The sequence below is a fragment of the Copidosoma floridanum genome, unplaced genomic scaffold (assembly GCF_036245765.1).
Source record: "Copidosoma floridanum isolate Cflo_tuat_1 unplaced genomic scaffold, Cflo_Japanese_pri ptg000008l, whole genome shotgun sequence".
Classification (NCBI taxonomy): Eukaryota; Metazoa; Arthropoda; class Insecta; order Hymenoptera; family Encyrtidae; genus Copidosoma; species Copidosoma floridanum.
The window spans coordinates 14,338,609-14,360,440 of NW_028321885.1; the positions used below are offsets into that span (position 1 = coordinate 14,338,609).

Below are 21,832 nucleotides of genomic sequence, written 5' to 3' on the forward strand. Positions count from 1 at the left end.
ACCATATGTATTTGCACCAAACACGCTTTATACCGTAAGTTTTGCTTAATTTTATGTAAAATAATAGCAAAAAGATCAGAAAACTACACAGAGGTGATCGAGGTTCAAGATATTATAGCTGATATATGAGTACGAAAGAAAGAGAGAGCGTGATAATGTGTCTCTCTTGCACTCACGTATCATCGACAATATCATAAAACTTGAAAAATGGCTAAAGGAAATAAATAAATTGTCAACTTTCGTGACTCATTACATATCACGATAAAACCTGATCTGTCATTAAAAAATACATGTATGGCATTACTATTTGAAATCGTATCGAAATAACAATCATACGCTTAATGTTCTGATTATAGCAATAGTAATGATCAATTTTCATGATTCTACATTTGTATTTTGTTAAATTAACACGGTATTTTCTAAGTATATATATTATCATGTGTAAACCAATTCTTATGAAATACAAAAAAATGGAAATTCATTAAAGAAGTTTCATTAGCAATGAATACAAAACTAACTTGTACTTACCTACTGAATGCACTCACTATAATTTGTATCTTGTCACTAGAATAACGAGTAAACTAACTTTGATTTTAGTGTGTGTGAGTTCCCGCAAATACATAAAAAAAAAAAATTATTAGATATAGGTTTTCCAATATAATACATACATTGTTAAAAATTTGATGAGTTCTTCCTAAAACACGTTTACTCAAAATTAACGATTCCAAGAAAACTCTGTTACTAAGAGAACTCTATATATGGTGTAATTACTGCATATATGACATAGAGCAAGCAAAATCACAATATTATATTTTAATAAGAAAAGACTTACTTAATTTTATATGTCTATGTATGTATTATTTTTATGTAAAAAAAGTTTTACTTTCTATTGAACAAGCTTAAGATTTTATAAACTTGTTATTTTTGTACGTTACTTTTGTGGCTAATTAAATTTGATTTTTATGAATATGTTCTTTGAATATTCTATTTCTCACTGTCAATTAGGACTAAACCTGAACACCAAGCTTCCTTTTACATGGCACAGGCTATTGAAGACCACTTTTACTGCTAATAAGTAATAACTTTTATAATTTTTTTTATAGTGAGAGTGTTGTGGGGGGGGGGTTCCAACATCCACCTCTCCCCTAATATTGCATGCGGGACTGGAGTCACTGTTGATCAATGTTTCTGAGGGTATAAGGAACATGTAGAAACAAGAATTTTGAAAATCAGTGCTGTTTCGCAGGTTTTGAACACTTTCTGGCTTGTTCACTCCGCTAAAAGGAGAATTTTATCAATTGAGAAATAAATTCTAACTAGGTTTTATCTGGGCCCTCTTATAATTTTACGTGTAGCCAAAATATGTAAAGACTTTCATCTTTTCTCGTACTGAGCACACTTATCGTGGGCCAAGATCTTTAGATGATTAATCAGGCAGTACCTGGTATCGTAGGGACCCTAGGATATGACCTAAAGGTAGAAACACTTATTTATAAGTGTAAGGTAGTATTAACGCACAATATTACCCTGATACTTGTACAATCAATACACTTAGAGTACAGGATACCAAGGTAGCAAATGCAAATTTTTATTTTAACTTCCTTATACGTTGTAATAAGAATTTGGCTTACTTATGGCTTATTGATGTAGTATATTCCATATGAAATGTTTTCTTCCACAAAATTTCATTTATAATAAAATTTGTTGCATTCATCATGTGCTAATTAATGGCAGAGAAATATTAGTAGATGGAAGACTCAACCAGATTAAAAGCTTTTGTCTCTTCGTATCTAAAAAAACATTTTATACTGTAATGTACCCTTAAAACATTAGTGCATTTATCAACGTAACTATTTAGGACAGTTCATAAAGTTCACTACATTTCACACAGTAAACATGTATTTTGCGACATAAGGAGTAACTTGTTCTTGACGTGGGATTTTAACTCGCCCAACTCATACGCTGTTTAGATAGACAATTGCATATGAAACTCTGATTGGAATAAAATTGCGCAATACAGCATTCGCAACCAGTACGTGAATGACCATACCTAAAAAAAAAAATTTTAATACTAGAAAAATAAACAAATACGTGGTAAACTTAGAAAGAAGAAGTTACAAAATGTTAATTTCCTTAAGACTTCTGAAATTATAAATACAAAATAGTTAGTAACTTGAATTTCAAAAATAATTTTTTTATAATAACTGTTAATTTAGTAGTATTTTTATTAAACCATTTGAAATATTGAAAAAAAAATTTTTTATTATTTAAAACAATACAGGTAATGAATTTGTTCAAGGTGCTATACTTGTAAACTAAAGGAAAGTTCCGACAGCATTATATTGCACCCAAACATAATATTTCGTTAATGATGCTTCTTGTTAATCATCTCCACCAGTCATTACCTCCATGAATTCTGAAAATGTAAAGTAATAATTACGTTGGATAAAAATATGTCCTTATTTAGTTTAATTGTAATAAAAAATTTATAAATTTCTTAGTAATAATATATTAAAACGAATAAAAGTTTTTTTCTTAATAGTAATGGTCACCCTATATGTGGTGTTATTGTCCTTTTGTATTGCAATTAATGTACGTCAAAATGTCAAAGTATCTGTATTACCAGGAAATGTGCTACACAAGATGATTTCTTATTTTAGTTTGTAACTAATGTTAAATATAGTACTATTTACATTAGTAACTTAGTATCGATAATAAGATATAATCACACGGTTAAAATACAGTACATCAAGATACTTGAATTATGTGACAACCAACTACATAGTACTGTTGTACCAAGATACTTATATGTATACATGTACGCTTATGTGTAACAATCTTAAGCGAATAAAAAATTTTCGTGCCAATCATTCTTTAATCAGAGTTAGGTTTCAAGTAAAAATTGTTTTATTTTCAATTATTTTGTAAGAGTTAAATGATACGCCGAGACAGACACCCTACGCTAAAGTAGGCACGTGCTGTCTTTTACTCAAAGTAGTATGTAGCATTGCCAATGATATAGTTATTGCTAATCTCTATCTTTTTGTTTCATTATACACATTAAGTCATAACAGCATATTATTTAATGTTCAGGCATAAGCAAAACTAAAAAAGTTTTTATGACAAATGAAAATTTGTCAATTATGTCTTCTCACTATTTAGTACTCACCATATAGTTAGAAAAAATGGTTTAACATACCTTCGTATAACAAGAAATTGCATCACTGAATTATCATAATGAATAGCGTTTTTTAATCATAATATACGTCGTGGTTCCTAGAAATATCGACAGATGTTGTCAGATCTCTTTTACTTTCTTGCTTGATTATTATTTAAACTAAAATTTCGTGTTATGTAAGATCTAAGGACAGTGTGCATCTTATTGTTAGAGCATTTGTATTGTATGAATTAGGGTCTCTTGTTGATTAGAGTTGACCTTATAAGATCACTGTAAAAATTTATATAAATTAGTAACGTAAAACTTCTGAACAAAACACAGTCATCAAGCAGTACAGGTACGTAAGAAATTTACAACGCTTGAAATACGCTACCCACATAATTTATAACTGAAACAGTAATGTTACATTTTATCGATTATAAATATTTGTCTCTCGTCAAAACAAAAATAAAATTAGAATAAATATAATTGAAATAATTTAAATACCATAAGCGTTGTAAAAAAAGGTACGGTCAAAAGCTGTCATGGTACATGAGCTAGCTAGCAGGTTTGTACAAGAGATAGAAAAGAGAAGTAATCTAGGGTCAAAAATAGTACAAAGAAAGCAAAAGTACCGTTAGGATTATACAGTTAAAAGTTAGAAAATCATAACTTAAAAAAAGACACTTTTCATATGAAGGTAGCTTTTAGTAAGTAGTACAACGATTAAGCCATTAAAAGTCCTGTAAGTGTTAGGCTAAGACAAAAAGTATTTACTTAAACGATTAAAATTATTTTAAAAGTAAACAAACGCCGCTTATATTATTGACGCTCACAGGATTTGAAATATTTTAACTTGTACTTTCATTAATTATGGTGGTTTTTCTAACAAATATTCCTTTAAAAACAAGCACATCGTTCTTGAAAAGTAGAAAAACAAGATTATGAATAAGATTCCAATAATTATATTACATTGCCTATCAAGTTACGTAAGGATACACTTTCCCGATATCTGACTTTAGAAATTGTTTATGACAAAGAGTGCGTCTGAGTCATGGAATAGACTCGGCAATATACGTGATATGTTAAGATAATAATGAACGAGCATGAAAGAGACATACTTGAGAACTGTAAGACATTTGTCTTAGCAAGACACGGTCATTGCAATGCACATAAAAGTATAGTATAGTATAAAAGTATATAAATAAGTATAGTTTTCGATTAGAAATCTTATAAATTTTGTAGCGAATTCCTTGACTACTCGACATTTTTTTTACTTGGTAATAATGTTTATGGAAAGATTAATTCAAGTTATGTTAACCCTATGCATACACTAATAACTTTAACTATTAGACATACTTTTGAGGAATAACTTCCACTATTTATTTGAACATGTACTTTGTTAGACTAAGACTTAAGGTTCTCTATAGTATATTCACGTAGATACTTATTGAACGTTGCCTTTATTTTAAATCTGTACTTCTTAGTAACGATGTTCACATTCACAACTTTATTTCCTCCAATCCAATGCAAAAAACGCGTTGTCTGCAACAGATATTTGACAAAAATTTTGGATGTTAACAAATGGCTTACAGCATACACCTATGCATGTAGCTGCTTGTGATTAGCAGGTTCACCAAAACGATTACAGGAGGATACCATCATTCTCTCCTTAGGCTGCCTATTACAAGTAGCCGTATGCTATAAGGATTCTGTTACATGCAAGAATTGTTGTGAAATATCTGCTGCATAGAGTGCAGCCCTTGCATCAACTTGAACGAATAACCTTACAAGTATTTTTGCTCCCCTTTGACCTAAGGTTCCTTTTCCCTGCTGCGCCCCCCCCCCTCCAAGTCTTGGAGAACTTTCCTTGAACGAGCACAAGCACCCAAGGGCTAGGCCATGAAAGTCCTGCTCGAACCAAGGGCCTCCTAGGCGAAACGTTCCCTTTGGTGGTGTTCCCAAAGGTGGGTGTTGGTGGGTGGAACAATTACCACGCTGTGTGGACGTACGGCTGGCTTGACCTGTCATCTCTTGGTATCACGCCAGGTTCGCTGCCTTTCAGAACGCTTCCTTTTCCGTGGCGACTTCATGATGGACGCGGCGTGGAGCTCTCTGGAAACTTCCCCTAGTGTGCCAAAGTAGAGCAACCTCAAAAGGGTTTTGGCTTCAAGATCCTGAGTAGCTGCGAATTCCGCCAGTGTGAGGCGCAAGGTTCCACTAGGAAGAATAGAGAGGCCGAGGTGAATGAGAAGAAGTCGTATCCGATAAAGTGACCATGGTCGTTTATTTTCAAGGGTCTCTAGTCGTATTGCTCTCGAGTATTGCTGGTTGAAGAGTGATGGTCCTATTGTTAGCTGGTAGTTCTAGCTGGCCAATTGTGACCGTGCGCCGCAGTGGTTTGGGACCGACTGCCGCTGTACGCAGAAGCGCTCTCTTACATTGACTTGGCTCCAGCTTTGGCGGAGGGAGAAGTGCATCTGCACGACGGAGAGGGTAACCAAGCGCAAGTGCATTGGTCCCTTTTAGGGCTTTTTAACCTTGTTAGGATAATAAACCAAAGCTATGGTTGAGAAACAGCTTGAAATTAAGAATTACATCTATTAAAGTAGTTCAGGAGTGATTGCTTGAAAGACAGAAGTTTGGTTATTCGATCTCAATCTTGTAAAATGTTTTTTGGTATTCTTAGAATTATTTTGAGATTTTCCTAAACTTATAGTTTTTAATTTTTTAAAATTAAGTTGGAAATCTATTAGTCATTACTGACTGGAAGATTGAAAAACTGGTGGACTGAGAGTGCTTGGAAAATTACCTTTATCTTTATATGAGCCTGTCAATTGTATGATAATATGTATTAAAAATTTTGTTTGTTATATTTGTGACAAGGTTTTACGAGAGCTTCTGATTTCTGATTCATCCATACAGGGGAGTCATTTTCCAATCAAACTATATTAAAGTAATAAGTTGAAAGTATGGTTAAGAAATAGCTTAAACTCAAGAATCACACTTTTTTAGATAGTATAGCAACTGCTCAGAAAATAGACGGTTGTGCATCTGATTTAATCCTGGGAAAGAATTTTGAGCACTCTTGTTAAAAGTTTAAAATTTCTTTCAAAATGACATTTTCTAATTTTTGAAATTCAACTCCAATATTATTTTTAATCATATAAGGACGTGGATAGACTATCAGTACTTGAAATAATATGTCTATTTATATATAAGCCTATAAGTTTTTTGATACATGTGCATCATAAATATTACTTTTTATACTAGTGATAAAGTCCCACTAAAACCTTTCAGAATACATTATAATTTTTGTCAGACTTTTACTGACACAACTTAATATAGTTTAACTGTTTTTATACTAATTAAACTTAACCTTCATTTTAAAAGTATGTAATTTTAAACTATATAACTTTACCGGTAATTCTGGTTTTCTTTTACAATTCCACTCTGTGGCTTTATTTCTCTTTCTTATTCCCTTTTTTTTCTTTCTAACAAACCAACCAGACAGCCCATGTACCACGATAGCTATTAAAAGCAACTTGTTTTTAAACACATTTGGCGTTTACATTACATTATTCATATTTATACTGCTTTAGTACATGTAGCACTTAGCTTGCTTATAAGCTTATAGCTCTAGCCGTGAAAGATGTGGCAAATTTCTTAAGTAATGTCATACGGCAACATGTGCATGTAGCGCTTGGCTCGCTCATCAGCTGTAGTTTCGGCTTTATTTCAACAGTATCTTAAGTGGTGCCACGCGCTTGCATACACATGGTGCACGGCTTGTTCATAAGGGAATACATCCGTCATTATGTGGCTTGTAAGGCTTCTCATTAAGTTTTTCTCCTACTTTTTGTATAAATCCAGTTAAACTTTCTACTTTTCTTTTTACACATAGTAATCTGATGTCTCCATATGAATATAAATGTGCTTTACAATGGTCTTCAAATTGTATGCTTCATATAGTATTGGTATAAAAAGTTTTAAAAAATCTAAAAAAGTATAAATGATATGAGGTAAACCAGATACCTTAATAAAAACGTGAAAAAGTTTTTTATAAGATTTTGAGAAAAATCAAGGTCAGATTGTGGTATCAATTAGATCAAGTTTATTCGAACTGTTTGAGCGAGTGATTTTAGCCTAATTCCCAACACTGATAGCTTTATATTATTAAAAAATATAATTAAAGTACAAACAATGTTTTAGGATGTGATGATTTAATGCTTTTTTGTACAATCGTGCTTCTATTACTATTGTTTACAACTAGAAAATTCTGTCTAAAATCATGTTTTAGGACGATTGGTTTATTATCAAAATAAATAATAGTATTACATAAATCACATAATGCTCTTTTAACAATTTGTAAGGTTTTTTTAAAGTGACAAAAACCTTGTCTCATATGTTCCAATTGACTTTTCTCCATTCTTTTTTTTTGGATTAAAGTTGCAAAAAAGATCTTTCTATATTAATTCAATCTAATGGTAAACAATACATTATTTAACTAGTCATTCTTCTCGGAAGTGATGTAAAGTCATACCAATCTATGCTGTGGATACTATTTTTTTTGGATGCAAAATTAAATAATGAGCAATCGTTTCAAGTAAACAAGTTTTTCTTATACCTTCTGGGACATAAATTAAGAGAAATTTTATTTTTTCAATGACTTATTATTATTTAAAAATTGATCTGCAGTTTATTTACTATGAATTAATTTAAACATTTAAGTAAAGAAAAACTAGTTTTGTATGGTATAAATTCTAGTAAGGCCTTGCCCCTCTGCATGCTTTACGTGCAAACTCCTCAATTCTTGATAATTAGTTATAATCTATTCCTTTAGTTTGCCTATTAAAGTTAAATGGAAATAAGAGTTCTGTACTTTTATATATAAATAAAATTTCATAATAAAAAGACAAATCATGTGAAAATATCAATTAATCCTTACCAACAAAAATTAATATCGAATAAACAGAACCATAGAAAAATCGTTTTTTGCACTTAAATATTTAATTTAACGTAGTAAAAATAAAACAAAAATCAAACAACGATTTTTAAAATTCCATGTAATTATGAGAATTAAATTTAAAATCAATAGCCAAGAAGGTCTAGGAAAAACATTGCTTTATGAAACATCAATTTATTATTGATACCTCGATGCCTTATTAATGCTCGGGCATGGTAGCCTTTGTGCGCAGTGAAAGCTATAAAATTGTAGGGGCTGCGACGAGGTCATCAGCTTACGTTGATCTCGTTACCGAGCGTAAATGGAGTTACTCGTGCAGCAATTATATTGAGCCGTAAATCATGAATTTTCACAGGGCTAGTTTCCAGAGCCCATCGACCTTGGTTAAATAAACAACAATGCAACTCTTAAATTTGTATTGAACAATAAAGATTTATTTAAAGAGTCAACCAAAACTAAATATTTACAAGAGTAGTTCAAGGTTATCACTTGCGAAGAAATGCGCGGAGTAATGACAATGTATAACTCGCGATAATTAAATTGAATTTGATTCGTAAGGAAAATTATAACGACGGCTTACCAAATGAGGCGTCGTGCGAAAGAGCGAAAAGTGTTGACGAAAGGTGTTGAGGAATAGCCCCCTGTGCAGCTAAACCGTAACAATGTAGTTTGACGGAAGAAGCCCAAGACGGCGTCTCGTTGTTGGTCGAGATGAAGAAAAGCAAACCGTTGACTCCGAGGAGAAAGCCGTTGTGCTCAGCGCAGGTACAGTGTCCGCTCGCTTCGACTCTCCTCTCAGAAGTGAAAAGCGCTCGGCGTCTCGAATGCACCCGAGCACCAGAAAGTAAAAGGAAAAGAGGGAGGGCCACACTCACTATTGAGTTTGTAGATATTGGAAATGACTTTATAGTAGTGGGCTCCCTCTGCTCCCTCTAACCCGTTTATTAGTGTGTTCGTTATCTCGCTCTTTGGCACGACAAGTTCGCCTCCAATACGCGTCACTTGCAAGTGACCATAACCGCCGCCCTTGACGCAATATAGCGTCAAAGTAAAGCAAAAAACATAACTGATAATAAAAGGGCGAAACTACAAAAAAAAAAATCCTATTTTCGAAATAAAGTTGGCCCTAAGCTGATTGTTGCATTTGAATCAGCGATACATGTAAAGCTTAAAACAAAGAAAAAAAAAATTAATAAGCAAAATGAACAATTTAATCAGAACTCATGAACTGAATGTGATCTTATCAAAAAGAGAAAAAAAATACAAAAGGCTAACTCGGTATGAACTCTAGCAAGAAAATTGAAAATTGATTAGCATTTAAAGTCTTAAAGGCACTGACATAATTAAATTGACACGCAATTCTCACAGTCTTTGTTTTGATTAATTAAACATGTATGATGAGCGCAGCAAGTCTGAAGTTCGTCGTCAGTTGACAGTCCAACTAGCTTATTAATGGGACGTTTGAACGTTGATTTTGCAGTCTTGACTGTAACTACTCTCACTAGTCCATCGTTTCCAGGGTGAATTTCAATAATGACTCCCAAGGGCCATCGTCCTGGAGGCAGGCCTCAATTTTTGCAATTAATGTAGAGAGTTCCGCAAACGTTAGAGTAGTTTCACCCAGGACTCTCTTGAAATGATGTTTGAAACTTTTGACGCCTGATTCCCAAAGCCCGCCATGATGCGGAGCTTGAAGTGGTATGAACTGCCAGCTTACTCCCTTCTGCACGAGATGATCGTTTACCTCACGGATAAAGTCGGATGACTGGTAAAAGAGTCGGTTAAGCTCCGGAGCAGCTCCGACGAATGTAGTTGCGTTATCTGACAGTAGCTGTGAACATGTGCCTCGTCTTGCGCCAAAAAGTGCGAAGGCTGCTAAAAAGGAATTCGAAGTCAGGTCAAAGACTACTTCCAAGTGAATTGCATGAGTAGCAGTGCAAATAAATAAGGCCATGTAGCCCTTCGAAGCCTTGATTCCTCGTCCCTTTGATAGTCTGACTGGTATTGGACCAGCATTATCCAGTCCTGTTACGTGGATGGGTTGCAAAGGTGTCAGTCGAGCAGCTGGTAATTGACCCATTTTTTGTTGAGCAACACGGTTGGAGTATCTCGTACAGGTGATACAGCGTTGATAAACTCCTGAGATGACACGCTGTCCTCGTGTGATCCAATACGCACGCAGAACTGAGCTCATGAGTTGAGGTCCTCCGTGCAACGTGAGGGTATGAGTCTCTTCAACGAGGCGTTTAGTCAGAACACAATTTCCAGCTAGGATTACTTGGTGTTTTTCTTCATTTGAAAGGTCTGCGTAATGAAGTCGTCCTCCACCTCGAAGAAGTCCTTGATTACAAATAAACTGGGTGAGACGCCGCAGGGGGCTCCTTTTGCGTAGATCGTCTGCACGGCTCAACAGAATAATTTCCTCCATGAAGTGAGATCGCTGCACTGCTCTTAAGCAAAATAGTTTGGCCTTTTGAATCTCCTCTACTGACAAGGCACCAAGTTTTCGTCATTCTTTTGGTAGCTTGGCGTTGAATTGTCAACGAGCTATGTAGCCCAATACTCGTAAAATTAAGAGAAACGAGGACTTTCTTTGGAACAGAGGGAAGCAGGCATTCGATGATGCGTTCGAGCCTTCTTTAATCAGCGCGTCCTCTGTGAAGTAAACTTGAACTGCGTCTGTTTCCTGTTTGATTGCTGGCCAATTCGACGGTGAATCAACTATCCAAGATGGTCCGTGCCACCACAATGTATATGTGGCCAGTTAAGTTGGATCAAGTCCTCTTGTAGCGCAGTCAGCTGGGTTGTGAGCTGACCGAACGTGTCTCCATTTTATATCTGGGAACATTGTGAGAATTTTGCTCGTTCTGTTGGCGACGAACGTAGGCCATTGTGATGGGTGTTTGCCAAGCCATTCAATGACTATCTGAGAGTCGGTCCAGAAGAATACTGCTGCAGGCTGATGTGTCAGCAATTTAAACATATGTTTAGCCAATTTTACAAGCATCAAGGATCCACAAAGTTCCAAGCGAGGAACTGTCAGTTTTTTTATGGGCGCTACTTTAGTCTTGGCCATAAGTAGCGTGGATTTTCCTCCTGGAGCGACAGCGAAGATGGCGGCAGCATAGGCGCGTTCAGAGGCATCCGAGAAGCCGTGTAGGTGCCACACCTGGTGTTGAAAGATCTTGGACCGGCGTGGTATAGACAACGCTGTCAAGTTGTGCAGTTGTTCTTGGAAGGCCATCCATCTTCATGAGAGCGCATCGTCAAGCACCGAGTCCCATTCGAGTTGGTGCAACCAAAGCTCTTGCAGCATGGCTTTGGCTTAGATGATGACTGGAGCTTTCTAACCTAGAGGGTCAATAAGCGAGCTATTTCAGATAAAATTGCTCTTTTCGTAATCACCGACGGTGAGGGTATATCTTCAATAGAAAATAAAAAGGAATCTGTCTCATGATTCCATTTGACTCCTAGCGTGGAGACGACGTCATTAAGCTTGACACCAACGAGGGGTTTGAGTGAGGTTGATATCCATGGATGATGACAGGTTCGTTGGATGCCCATTTATCCAACTTCATACCAGCTGTGAGGAGAAGAGAGATCAGCTGGTCTCTCTTTTATATGGCACCATCCACAGTGTCATCTCCAGCGAAGCAGTCATCAACATAAAAACATCGTTGCAGGATTGAGGCTGCATTGGGATGCGTGCTCTGTCCGTCCAGCGACAGCTGCTTCATGACACGCAAAGCCAGATAAGGAGCTGAGGCCGTGCCATAGGTCACTGTAGTAGCTCGATACTCTTGAATGGGTTGTGATGAGTCAGCACGCCACAGGATACGCTGCCAATCTCGATCATCGGGATGCACTAGGATTAGACGAAACATTTGGGTTACATCGCAGGTGAAGACATATCTGAAAAATCTCCAATTAGTAATCACAATTGAAATATCAAACTGTAACTTTGGTCCTGTCAGAAGCCAGTCATTTAAAGAACTTCCTGAAGCGTTTTTCTGAGAGGCATTGAAGACTACTCTGATCTTCTTGCTCCCTGGACGATAAACGGAGTGGTGTGGCAAGTAGTAGCCGTCGTGCAACCACTCGGCTCTTGGTACGATTTCCATATGCTTGAGCCCTGAACACGGAAGATTGTTGTTACCAGAAAAACAGGTACTATATGTTAGTACAAGTATTTTTGATACTCTGTACAAGAAAAATGTGTACTGGTACAGGTATATTTGATACGGTAGTATACTTTAAAGTACCTTTTTGAGTGTAGCTAAACCTTATGCTTAGTACGTCAAAATCCGATACGTGGTACGGGTTTTTCCTGTACCAGTACAAAAAGTTAGTTGGCCAGTGGGAGCATTCAGAATGTCAGTATATATATATATATATATATATATATATATATATATATATATATACACACGTAGCTGTAAAAGTTCAAGAGGTTAGGATTTCAGTATATCCACCACAACACAATATAAAGTTTAATACATTGATATGAATCTAACAAGATATAATGATAAGTGCAGTAGGCACTTGTAGTAACTTTCCTGTTGCGTATAATAATTGGTTTTCACTCGCAAAGAACAATTTACACATTGAGCCAAAATAACAATGACAATCCCATACATGTATGCAAGTATGCATATATATACATACATATCTCCACTATATATAAGCGCACGTACTGTGCGTGGTAGAGGGTACAGTAGAAAGCCGTGCGCAGTATACAAATTTAATAGACTATCCATGTTACAGAAAAATCCTGTACCAATCCAGATAAGTATGTAAAAATGTGAGACTGGTTGCAGAAATCTCTAGACCTGTACGTTATTTTTCTATGCTCATCACTTTTGGTATATCTTATTCTGGTAACAACAATCTTCCGTGAATACTCTAGCATGAATTCGTTGTAAGATTTGGCAAGGGCTTCGTCTTGTTGCAGGCGGCGCTCAGAACGTAGCAAACAAGATCGTGCAATAATTTTTGTGTTCGAGAACGTTGGTTTCGAAGTTAAAGGCAACCTAACAACAAATCGACCTGTGGAGTCTTGAGCATGAGTATTGAGGAAGAACTCTTCACAACGTTTTTCATCTGGAGTTAACATCTCTTGATTAGGGATGTTCTCGGTCTCCCAGAAGTGCTTAAGAGTCTCTGATAACGAAGATTGAGTGTATGTGTGAAACACCTGAATCTGCGAATTAGATTTCCGTGGCTGAGCTAAAACTTTGCCTGTTAGTAGCTAACCAAAAACTGACTGTTGAGCTATTGGAGCTCCAACAGAACCTTTCTTGATACCTACTTTTAAAGTAAGAGGGTAAATGTCTGCTCCCAGAACACAGTCAACTTTGTCAAGTTTATGCAACTGAGGGTCAGCAAGTTCAAGGTCCTTAAGATGAGACCAGCTGCCCAGTGGAACCTGCTTCTTGGGTAGTAGACGAGTGAGGTCGTCCAGTACTAATGCCGATAAGTTGGTACGAAATTTTTTTTCTCTAGCAGATTTTAATACTACTTGAACGAAACCTTGAGATTTAGAAGTTTCAGTTCCCCCCATGCCGATGACTGAAGGAAGCGACCTTTTAATCTTAAGAGCAAGTTGCTGAACGGTACGGGTGAAAACAAAAGAGTAGTTCAAGGTTATCACTTGCGAAGAAATGCGTGGAGCGATGACAATGTATAACTCGTGATGATTAAATTGAATTTGATTCGTGAAGAAAATTATAACGACGGCTTACCAAATGAGGCGTCGTGCGAAAGAGCAAGAAGTGTTGACGAAAGGTGTTGAGGAATAGCCCCCTTTGCAGCTAAACCGTAACAATGTAGTTTGACGGAAGAAGCCCAAGACGGCGTCTCGTTGTTGGTCGAGACGAAGAAAAGCAAACCGTTAACTCCGAGGAGAAGGCCGCTGTGCTCAGCGCAGGTACAGTGTCCGCTCGCTTCGACTCTCCGCTCGGAAGTGAAAAGCGCTCGGCGTCTCAAATGCGCCCGAGCACCAGAAAGTAGAAGGAGAAGAGGGAGGGCCACACTCACTATTGAGTTTGTAGATATTGAAAATGACTTTATAGTAGTGGGCTCCCTCTGCTCCCTCTAACCCGTTTATTAGTTTGTTCGTTATCACGCTCTTTTGCATCACAAGTTCGCCTCCGATACGCGTTACTTCCAAGTGACCAATTATATTGATACTCAAGGAAAAACAAGTAAATTTATTTCATGAACTTATTTATCATTAATATTACTTCAAAAAATAATGACCAATCATAGAAAATTTCGTTTTCTATTATACGAAGACAACGTAGAGGGTTTGTCCTTATAATTTGAATTCAAAAAAAATTAGGAGAAGTAGATCTTATTATAAGGGATGAGGCTTCCATGATTCTATGAAAAGTTTTAGAAATAGCTTAAAGAACATTACGCAATTAATACAGTATTAATACTGATTAGCTTATAAGCTGACTGTTTTAAAAGGCGATTTAAGACCAATTAGTATTATTTTACTCCAACAAAAACTTTTTTTAAGGGAAAATAATAATTATCAGACATTGCTCTTTCACCTAATAGTTAATCAAATTTATAAGAAATTGAGTAAAGGTAAAGTCATAATATTCAAATTTATGTTTCAACTAAAAAAAAAAATTTTTTTATTTATAGACGGACTAGTGAAGCATCAATATCATTTACAAATAGAATAACCAGTTATATAATATTTTTATTACCATTAGACTGAAACAAGATACAAAGAGCGTTTTTAAAATTAAAGTCTCATAAACAATTTGGTAAAGTAAATTTAATTACATTGAAGAGGTATCTGGAGTCTTTTAGAAAAGCGTTAGAAATTGTTAAATAAACATCCCGTGACTTATGTAATACAAATATTTCTTTTGAAAATAAACTATTTGTTTTAGAAGGAGATTTCAGACAGATTCTTTCAGTTTCAAGAAATAGCAATGTAAGCCCGATTACACAAGAAAGTATTAAACTTTTATATCTTTAGTCATTGTTTTGGATTTGATTCCTAATATTAATATTTACTTGATTGACAGAAGATGTTTAAAATCATTACAAGGTATTAAATGAGGAACAATTAGTTTACTTAAGTACCGTATAAATAAAGAACAACTGATGTTTTCTCTAAAATTTATGGTGAGGATATTAAAATTATTATGAACAACTTCAAACTTGCCATTGATAAGAAATATACTTACTTTTGAACTTCTAAATCATATGAAAGGTAAAATAAAAAAGTGTTACAGCACAGATCATGCTGCTCATAAAGTGTTAAAAAATCAGTCAGTGATATTCATATACATTTTTCAAACAAAATGCTGAACAGCATTCGTGAAGGCATATCTTAGCATAAGCTCACTTTAGAAATTGAAACGATTATTCTGTTGATACAAAAATTTTGTGTATCTAAAGGGTTATGTAGTATAGTAAGATTATAAATTACGAAGTCACGACAATACAATATTAAAGCAAAAATTATAACTACAAAAAAATTTTGAAATCTAGTCTTTATACCTATAGTAAATTATAAAATAAATTTTTTGTACGTTGTGCATAGTCTAGGTTAGAAATAGACAGATGATTTTATTTAAATATTTAACATATTTTTGTAAAAAGAAGAAATGATCTTAGTCTTCTCATGGTTAATAGGGCTATAAGCAAGGTCGACAGTTTAAATATTCTATCAGCTTATCCATTGTTTTCTTAATCAGTAAAAAACTATGTCATATTTGAATACATATTTTTTAAGAAGTTGATAAACATACGTATGAACAATTAAAAGAAAAAATTAAGCAGTTCATGGCACTCCCTTAATGATGATGTAGAAATGTACAAAAAAGTAATACAGATAGAATAATTATTACATTAAAATGAGAAGTCGTAACAAAAAGCTAAGATGGGCTAGAAAGTGGCTGGAGAGGGCTGGAGTAAATATTAAACTTAATAGAAACACATAAAAGTTAAAACGTTCCAATCTTACACAAACAGTAGTAGACAGTGTGCTGCTGAAAAGGGCTAAGAAAAGGAACTTCTAAATTGTGAGGAAGGGGTAAAAGATTAATAAGATAAGTTTTTGTGACCTTTAAGGGGGGTAAGAGGGGTTTTAAAAAAATCTAAGGACGTGTAAGGTGGAGTGCATACGTAGTTTAACTAAAAAGAAGACCTGAAAACTGATTAAATTTTATTTTTCTTCTACGAGGGACAAATAATGTGGGGTCCTTTATGATTTTAAAGGGTGACTTAAAAAAATCTAAAGGGAATTCTTATAAGATTGTGAAGGTGGTCGAAGAGGTTGCAGGAGAAAAAAGTACAACCCAGTTAAAATAATTGAAAAAAAAAAATATCTTACCTTATTTAGACAAAGGCTTAGAAAAGGTAGAGAAAGGCTGATGAGAGTTCTTAAAAAGTGCTTAGAATGGGTGAGAAGGTGGCAAACCTAAATTTAATTTACTTAAAATATTGTAGGAACTTATAGACTATTACATTACTTAGAGTATAGTAGAGGGAAATTAAAAGGCATGGATAGGAAATGTCAGGACTGAGCCTCCAAAATGACTATATTATACATATTTTCCTATACTGTTCAGGTGCACGCTAATATGGACTCAGCAACATAGATGGGGTAACGCGACACAGTCACCAGTGGTGCTCTCCTCCACTGCCTAACAGCATGTTTAGCGACTTTACACATTTCAGTATTTCTTGTTAACACCGTTGCATCCATTCAATCTATCGTGAGTATTTTGGTGCTCTTGAACGTTACTTTTGTTAAATAAAATTTTTTTCAGTTAATTTCACTCTCAATAATATAACACTTGTGTAATAATCGCTGCTTTATGTCAACTTCTGCAGTATTGGAGTATAATATATTAAGGTAGGAGTAAAAATAGATTGAAGGGTAAGGAATCATTTTTATGCACTCAGAGTATAACAAATTTTCTTAACTGCGTTTTATGGCAGAGTTTTTCTAAATTTTACTTAATATGTCACGTAAGGTTTCATTGCGATGTTGTGTGTAAAAAATGCTGGTAAACTGACAATAAAATTTTTAAAATAGTAAAGTCAACTATCGTTGGCTTTCTCGCACAATTTGGGGCGGCACGGCTCGTTTACACGATGTATAGCCATGTACAAGTACATGGCCAGGCACGGTGTAGCTATACGTGCTGTAAGGCAGTGGAGAGGTACAAAACTGGTGACTGTATAGCGTTACCCCGTCTATGTTGCTGAGTGCACATTAGCGTGTGTATAAAAAAAAGTAAGTCTCATCTCCCCCTCAACCCCCCCTGCTTTCACTTGCTACTTTTCAGTTTTCTAACATCTTCTTCCTTGCTTATCTTCATATCACATAGTTATTTTCTCATTGTTACGTTATTTTAAATCCAATAAGAAAGCAAGCTCTCTCTTACTGCCTCTCAATTCTCCTTACCCTGCTGCAACTCACACTTAAACTAGTTTTAAATTGCATAAATAAAGCAGCATCTTTTTAATATACTGCTATTGCTTAAGGTTAAGAAGAACGTAACTCTTAAACTTATAATATTTTCGAAAAAGCATGTGTAGCTATACCGCTAGAGCAATTTAAAAAAATTGTTTGCTTGGTTTTCAATATCAGAAGATAATTGTGGTAAGTATTTGTGAAAAAAAATTTAAAAACTTAGTATTTAATATTTTAGAAAAAATAAAGAAAATAATGCTTTACTACAGTTAAATTGAATCTTCAAATCAAAAGCCAAAAACTACCAGCTATTGGAACCAATTTTACGAATAATTTCTAAGAATAATTAAAAAACCAAGATAGTTATAAATTAGGGAAAACGTTCTTAAGAATTCAACACCAAGATTAATAGTAATCAATCAAATTATTACTCTTAAATGAGTGCGAGCGTGACAAAACTATATTTTATTGATGGTCCAGAAGGTTCTTAAAAAAACATTTTAGTGCAAATTATTTATTTATTATTTTTTGTAAATAAAAAAAAGTTAATTATATTGCTTTGCCTTGACAAGTTTCAATTTTATAATCCAAAGAAGAAATGAGTCATTAATAACTTCGATGACCATTAGATAATACAAACATGGGAAGTTCTTATTTGGAATATAAATTTGGATGAAGAAAGTTACGTGAAATAAAAGTAGGTATTTAAGATGAAGTTTTTGTAATTCCTAAAAAAGCCTTAGGAATATTTGACAAAATATTAAAAGACTCAAGTAACAATGACTTGCTATTTAGTAGTAAATCAATCATTCAAGGAGGCAATTGAAGGCAAGGATTTCCAGTAGTCAAGCATGCGTGTAAAACCTTCATGATTAGCAATACTATATCCATAATACATTACACTTATTTTTATAAAAAATTTATATTTTCAAAAATAATATGTGTTATGTACATAAATAATAACCTTTTTGTCCATTAAAATTAGGAATGGAACAATACAGTCATTTAATATTTTAATGACTGTAACAAGATAATTTTAACAACTGACAATAAATGACCTTCCATCTTAAACAACAAAGTTTTAGTTTAATTTAAGAAATTTAGCATGTGTCTTACAATCTTAATTACGCAAAATATGATGGTAGTGATCACACAGACAACGATTTTAATAGAAATACTCCTATTGAAACTCTCAATAACATTCATAAAAATTCTCAATGATATACAAGAAAGCTTACAACCACACCTATAAAATGTAGAAGTATATGCTATTGTTTGTTAATAGAAAACTTGAGTATAGTTAATTGTTTGGGAATTATAATAAGACTTTGCAATAATAAATTATTATAATATAAGGCTAGAGCAAAAATAATTACTAGAAAAAAAAAAAAAAATCAAGTCATATTAAATACGAATAATAGTAGATGTTTACCGATTATAATATAAAGAAAAAAATTTTTAATGGTTTTAGCTTTTTCTTTGGAAATTAATAAATTTTAGAGCCAAAATTTAAACAAACTATGATTTCATTATAAATATATCATTGTTTTTTTACGGTCAACTTTATTCATTGCTTTTAAAATTCAAGAACCCTAATAATGGAGAACAGTCAACCATAAGAAATGTAGAAAGAAAAAACATTTTTATGTTTAAAAATTAAAAAGTTTGATTTTGTAGTAAATTGTCACATACAACTCTCATACTACTATAATTGTTTTTTTTTTCTTGATGTCCATTTGATTAACCTTCTGTCCAATAACTTAGAAAACATGTATAAGATCAGATACTCTTTGCTGTGTGTATGAAAGCCCGTATGGCTCACCTCTATCATGGTACGAGTACTGTCTCTTTTTTCTCTACTCGTAGTACGAGCGCAGTTTCTCTCCTCTCCACTCGTTGTACGAGTGCTATTTCTATATTTTTCTTTTTAACAAAGTTCTAGTCTATACTAGTGGTGTTTATTTTATGACCTTACAGATTCAAAAGCAGAAAATTTTTTTTTTCCTATACCACGTGTTAACTGCAAAATATTCATAGCAATTGCTGACTCTAATAGAACAGTAAAAATATGCTTTGAATAATGGGTTATTGCCCATGCAAAAGTTGCAAACGTACTCTCCCAACGCGACAAGTCTAACTTACAAAAAAAGTGGCAAAAGTGTAGGTCTTCCAGTGGATTTTGAGTACATTTTTATAGAAAAAGATGTGGAAGAGTTACTTTACCCATTAATAAAAAGTTAGTGCTACCAAACATATAACATAGGTATATAAACATGTTCTGCAATATTAAGTCAAATGTGGTGTAATTTATTTTCAGAAAACATAGCTATGACTGGAACAACTTCAAAAAGGGTGACAGAAATCGCTGCTTTGGTAAATAATCAGTAATCTTCTGAAATAGAAAGTTCATAAAAAAAAAAGTTTAAGCTAACAAAGGAACTTAGCTCTGGTTAGAAACGTAAGTATTTATATATAAATGAATTCATTTTAATGAGGTATCCCTTTGGTTGAGTTAAAAAATTTTTCTTAGAAGTTGGAAAAAACTACGAACTAGAAAATTTTAAATAACATTTAGTTAATGAAATGGAAAAAGAGAGTAACAAAAGTTACTGTAAAAATTTCAATATTGATATTGGGTTTTTTAATAACACGCTATACTCAATCTTTACAAATGCAAGAGAAAAATCTTGTGACTTTTGGACATTTGCTAGGAATGTCCTTAAACATTAAAATGGTTTACTTTAACTTTATCTTTTTACAACCAAACCTCTTGTTTTGTCTGAAGAGATTATTAAAAAATAAAAATGCCAACTAAAAAAATCATGAAGCCTTAAATATTATCTTGACTGTCTCTCAAAGTCAGTAGATAATACCTCGCATCAAAAAAAAATGATCAGCAAAAAAAATACTATAGATGTATCTGTCAATCAAGTCACTGAGAATGCTAAGATTTCAGGTGATTGAGGTTTGACTAATTTAAGAAAAAAATTAGTAGATACAAAGCTTTTATTCCAGTCATTTTACCAGAGCAAGTCTTCGAAATATTCAGTAAGGATGTTGGGCGAGAAGGTTTTGGGATTATTAATATAGAATATTGGTCATACTTAAGTAGCTGTAAAAAAAAAATACGAATTTCATCTGATACTAAATATCAGATTCGTGACACTTTTTAGACATTTTTAGACATTTAGACATGGTAAGATATCCGTATATTATTTCTTTGATGGTTGTTAGTGTTGACATATTTTGTTTTTACCTCATTACAGGATATTTTAAAAGTGAGACATCAAGTGGCAGTCTTATTGAATCTTAAAGTTAAATATATATATATGTATGTACGTATATATATCCTAACTGACAATAAGCGGAGTTCTACAGACTTGCAACTGTGCTTCGCTACTGGATATTTACATGACAGAGCCCCATACATCATTAACAAGAATATAAAAATAGAAAATATTTTGGTTAATAAACAAGATGTTGTGAGGTCGATTTTGGGCGTAGTAAAGAAGAAAAAATGGACAACAACTTAAACTCTGCAATTGGGGCAAGCCACAATGCAAAGCAGCAAAGGAACCACATTATACATGCCTCCAGAAGTATTATTGGACAATGTGATGGATACTTTAAAATCAGATGTGTGGTCTTTAGGATGTGTGTTAGTATAGTTTTTTACAAAGGAATTAATATGGAATTTAATATCTTTGGAACTGATGCTAGGATTAGTAAAAATATTGAAAAATAAGATGGAAAAAAAGTGAAACCAAACTTAGATATGGTACCTTACGATTTGCAAAAAACACTTGGTCTACCAATAGATTATAATCCTGAAAAACGGCCGACAGTTAGTTCTATTATTGATGTCATGAAGACTATGGGAGATGGTAATAAATTGGTAAGTCGTATAATAAATAGTACAATAGTTTTACATTGTAAACAAAAGTTAATATGGGAATTCTAACCTTTTCAGCTATCCAATCTCTATTAAATGCTAGTGGATCACTAGAGTATTTTTTTAGATAATATTAGTTTTTTGAGAACCAAGACTTTAACTGTGATGTGATTTACATTTAGAATATTACACAAATGTACAAGATTAAGAATAACAGACCTCTAAATGTTTATGAATTACTATATCGATCTCAAAACAGTATGTAGACAATTCTATTTATAAGTACAAACGTAATAGTGTAATGTCTTTATTTATTAATAAGTTAAGTATCGTGATTGCAAGTACATCAGTATTTCTAGATAAGTTTCG

At 33.7% G+C, this 21,832-nt stretch overlaps 1 protein-coding gene across 2 annotated transcripts in view; it reads right to left on the bottom strand.

Annotated features, from left to right (window-relative positions):
* Positions 1 to 2,242: 2,242 nt before the first annotated feature.
* LOC149375315 (troponin C, isoallergen Bla g 6.0101-like) overlaps positions 2,243 to 21,832 on the bottom strand; it is a 389,315-nt gene continuing 369,725 nt past the window's right edge. For both annotated transcript variants that reach the window (XM_089589266.1, XM_089589265.1), the window contains exon 5: positions 2,243 to 2,416. In XM_089589266.1, the coding sequence (XP_089445392.1) occupies positions 2,382 to 2,416 (35 nt within the window). In that variant the 3' untranslated portion in view covers positions 2,243 to 2,381. The remainder of the gene's footprint in view (positions 2,417 to 21,832) is intronic.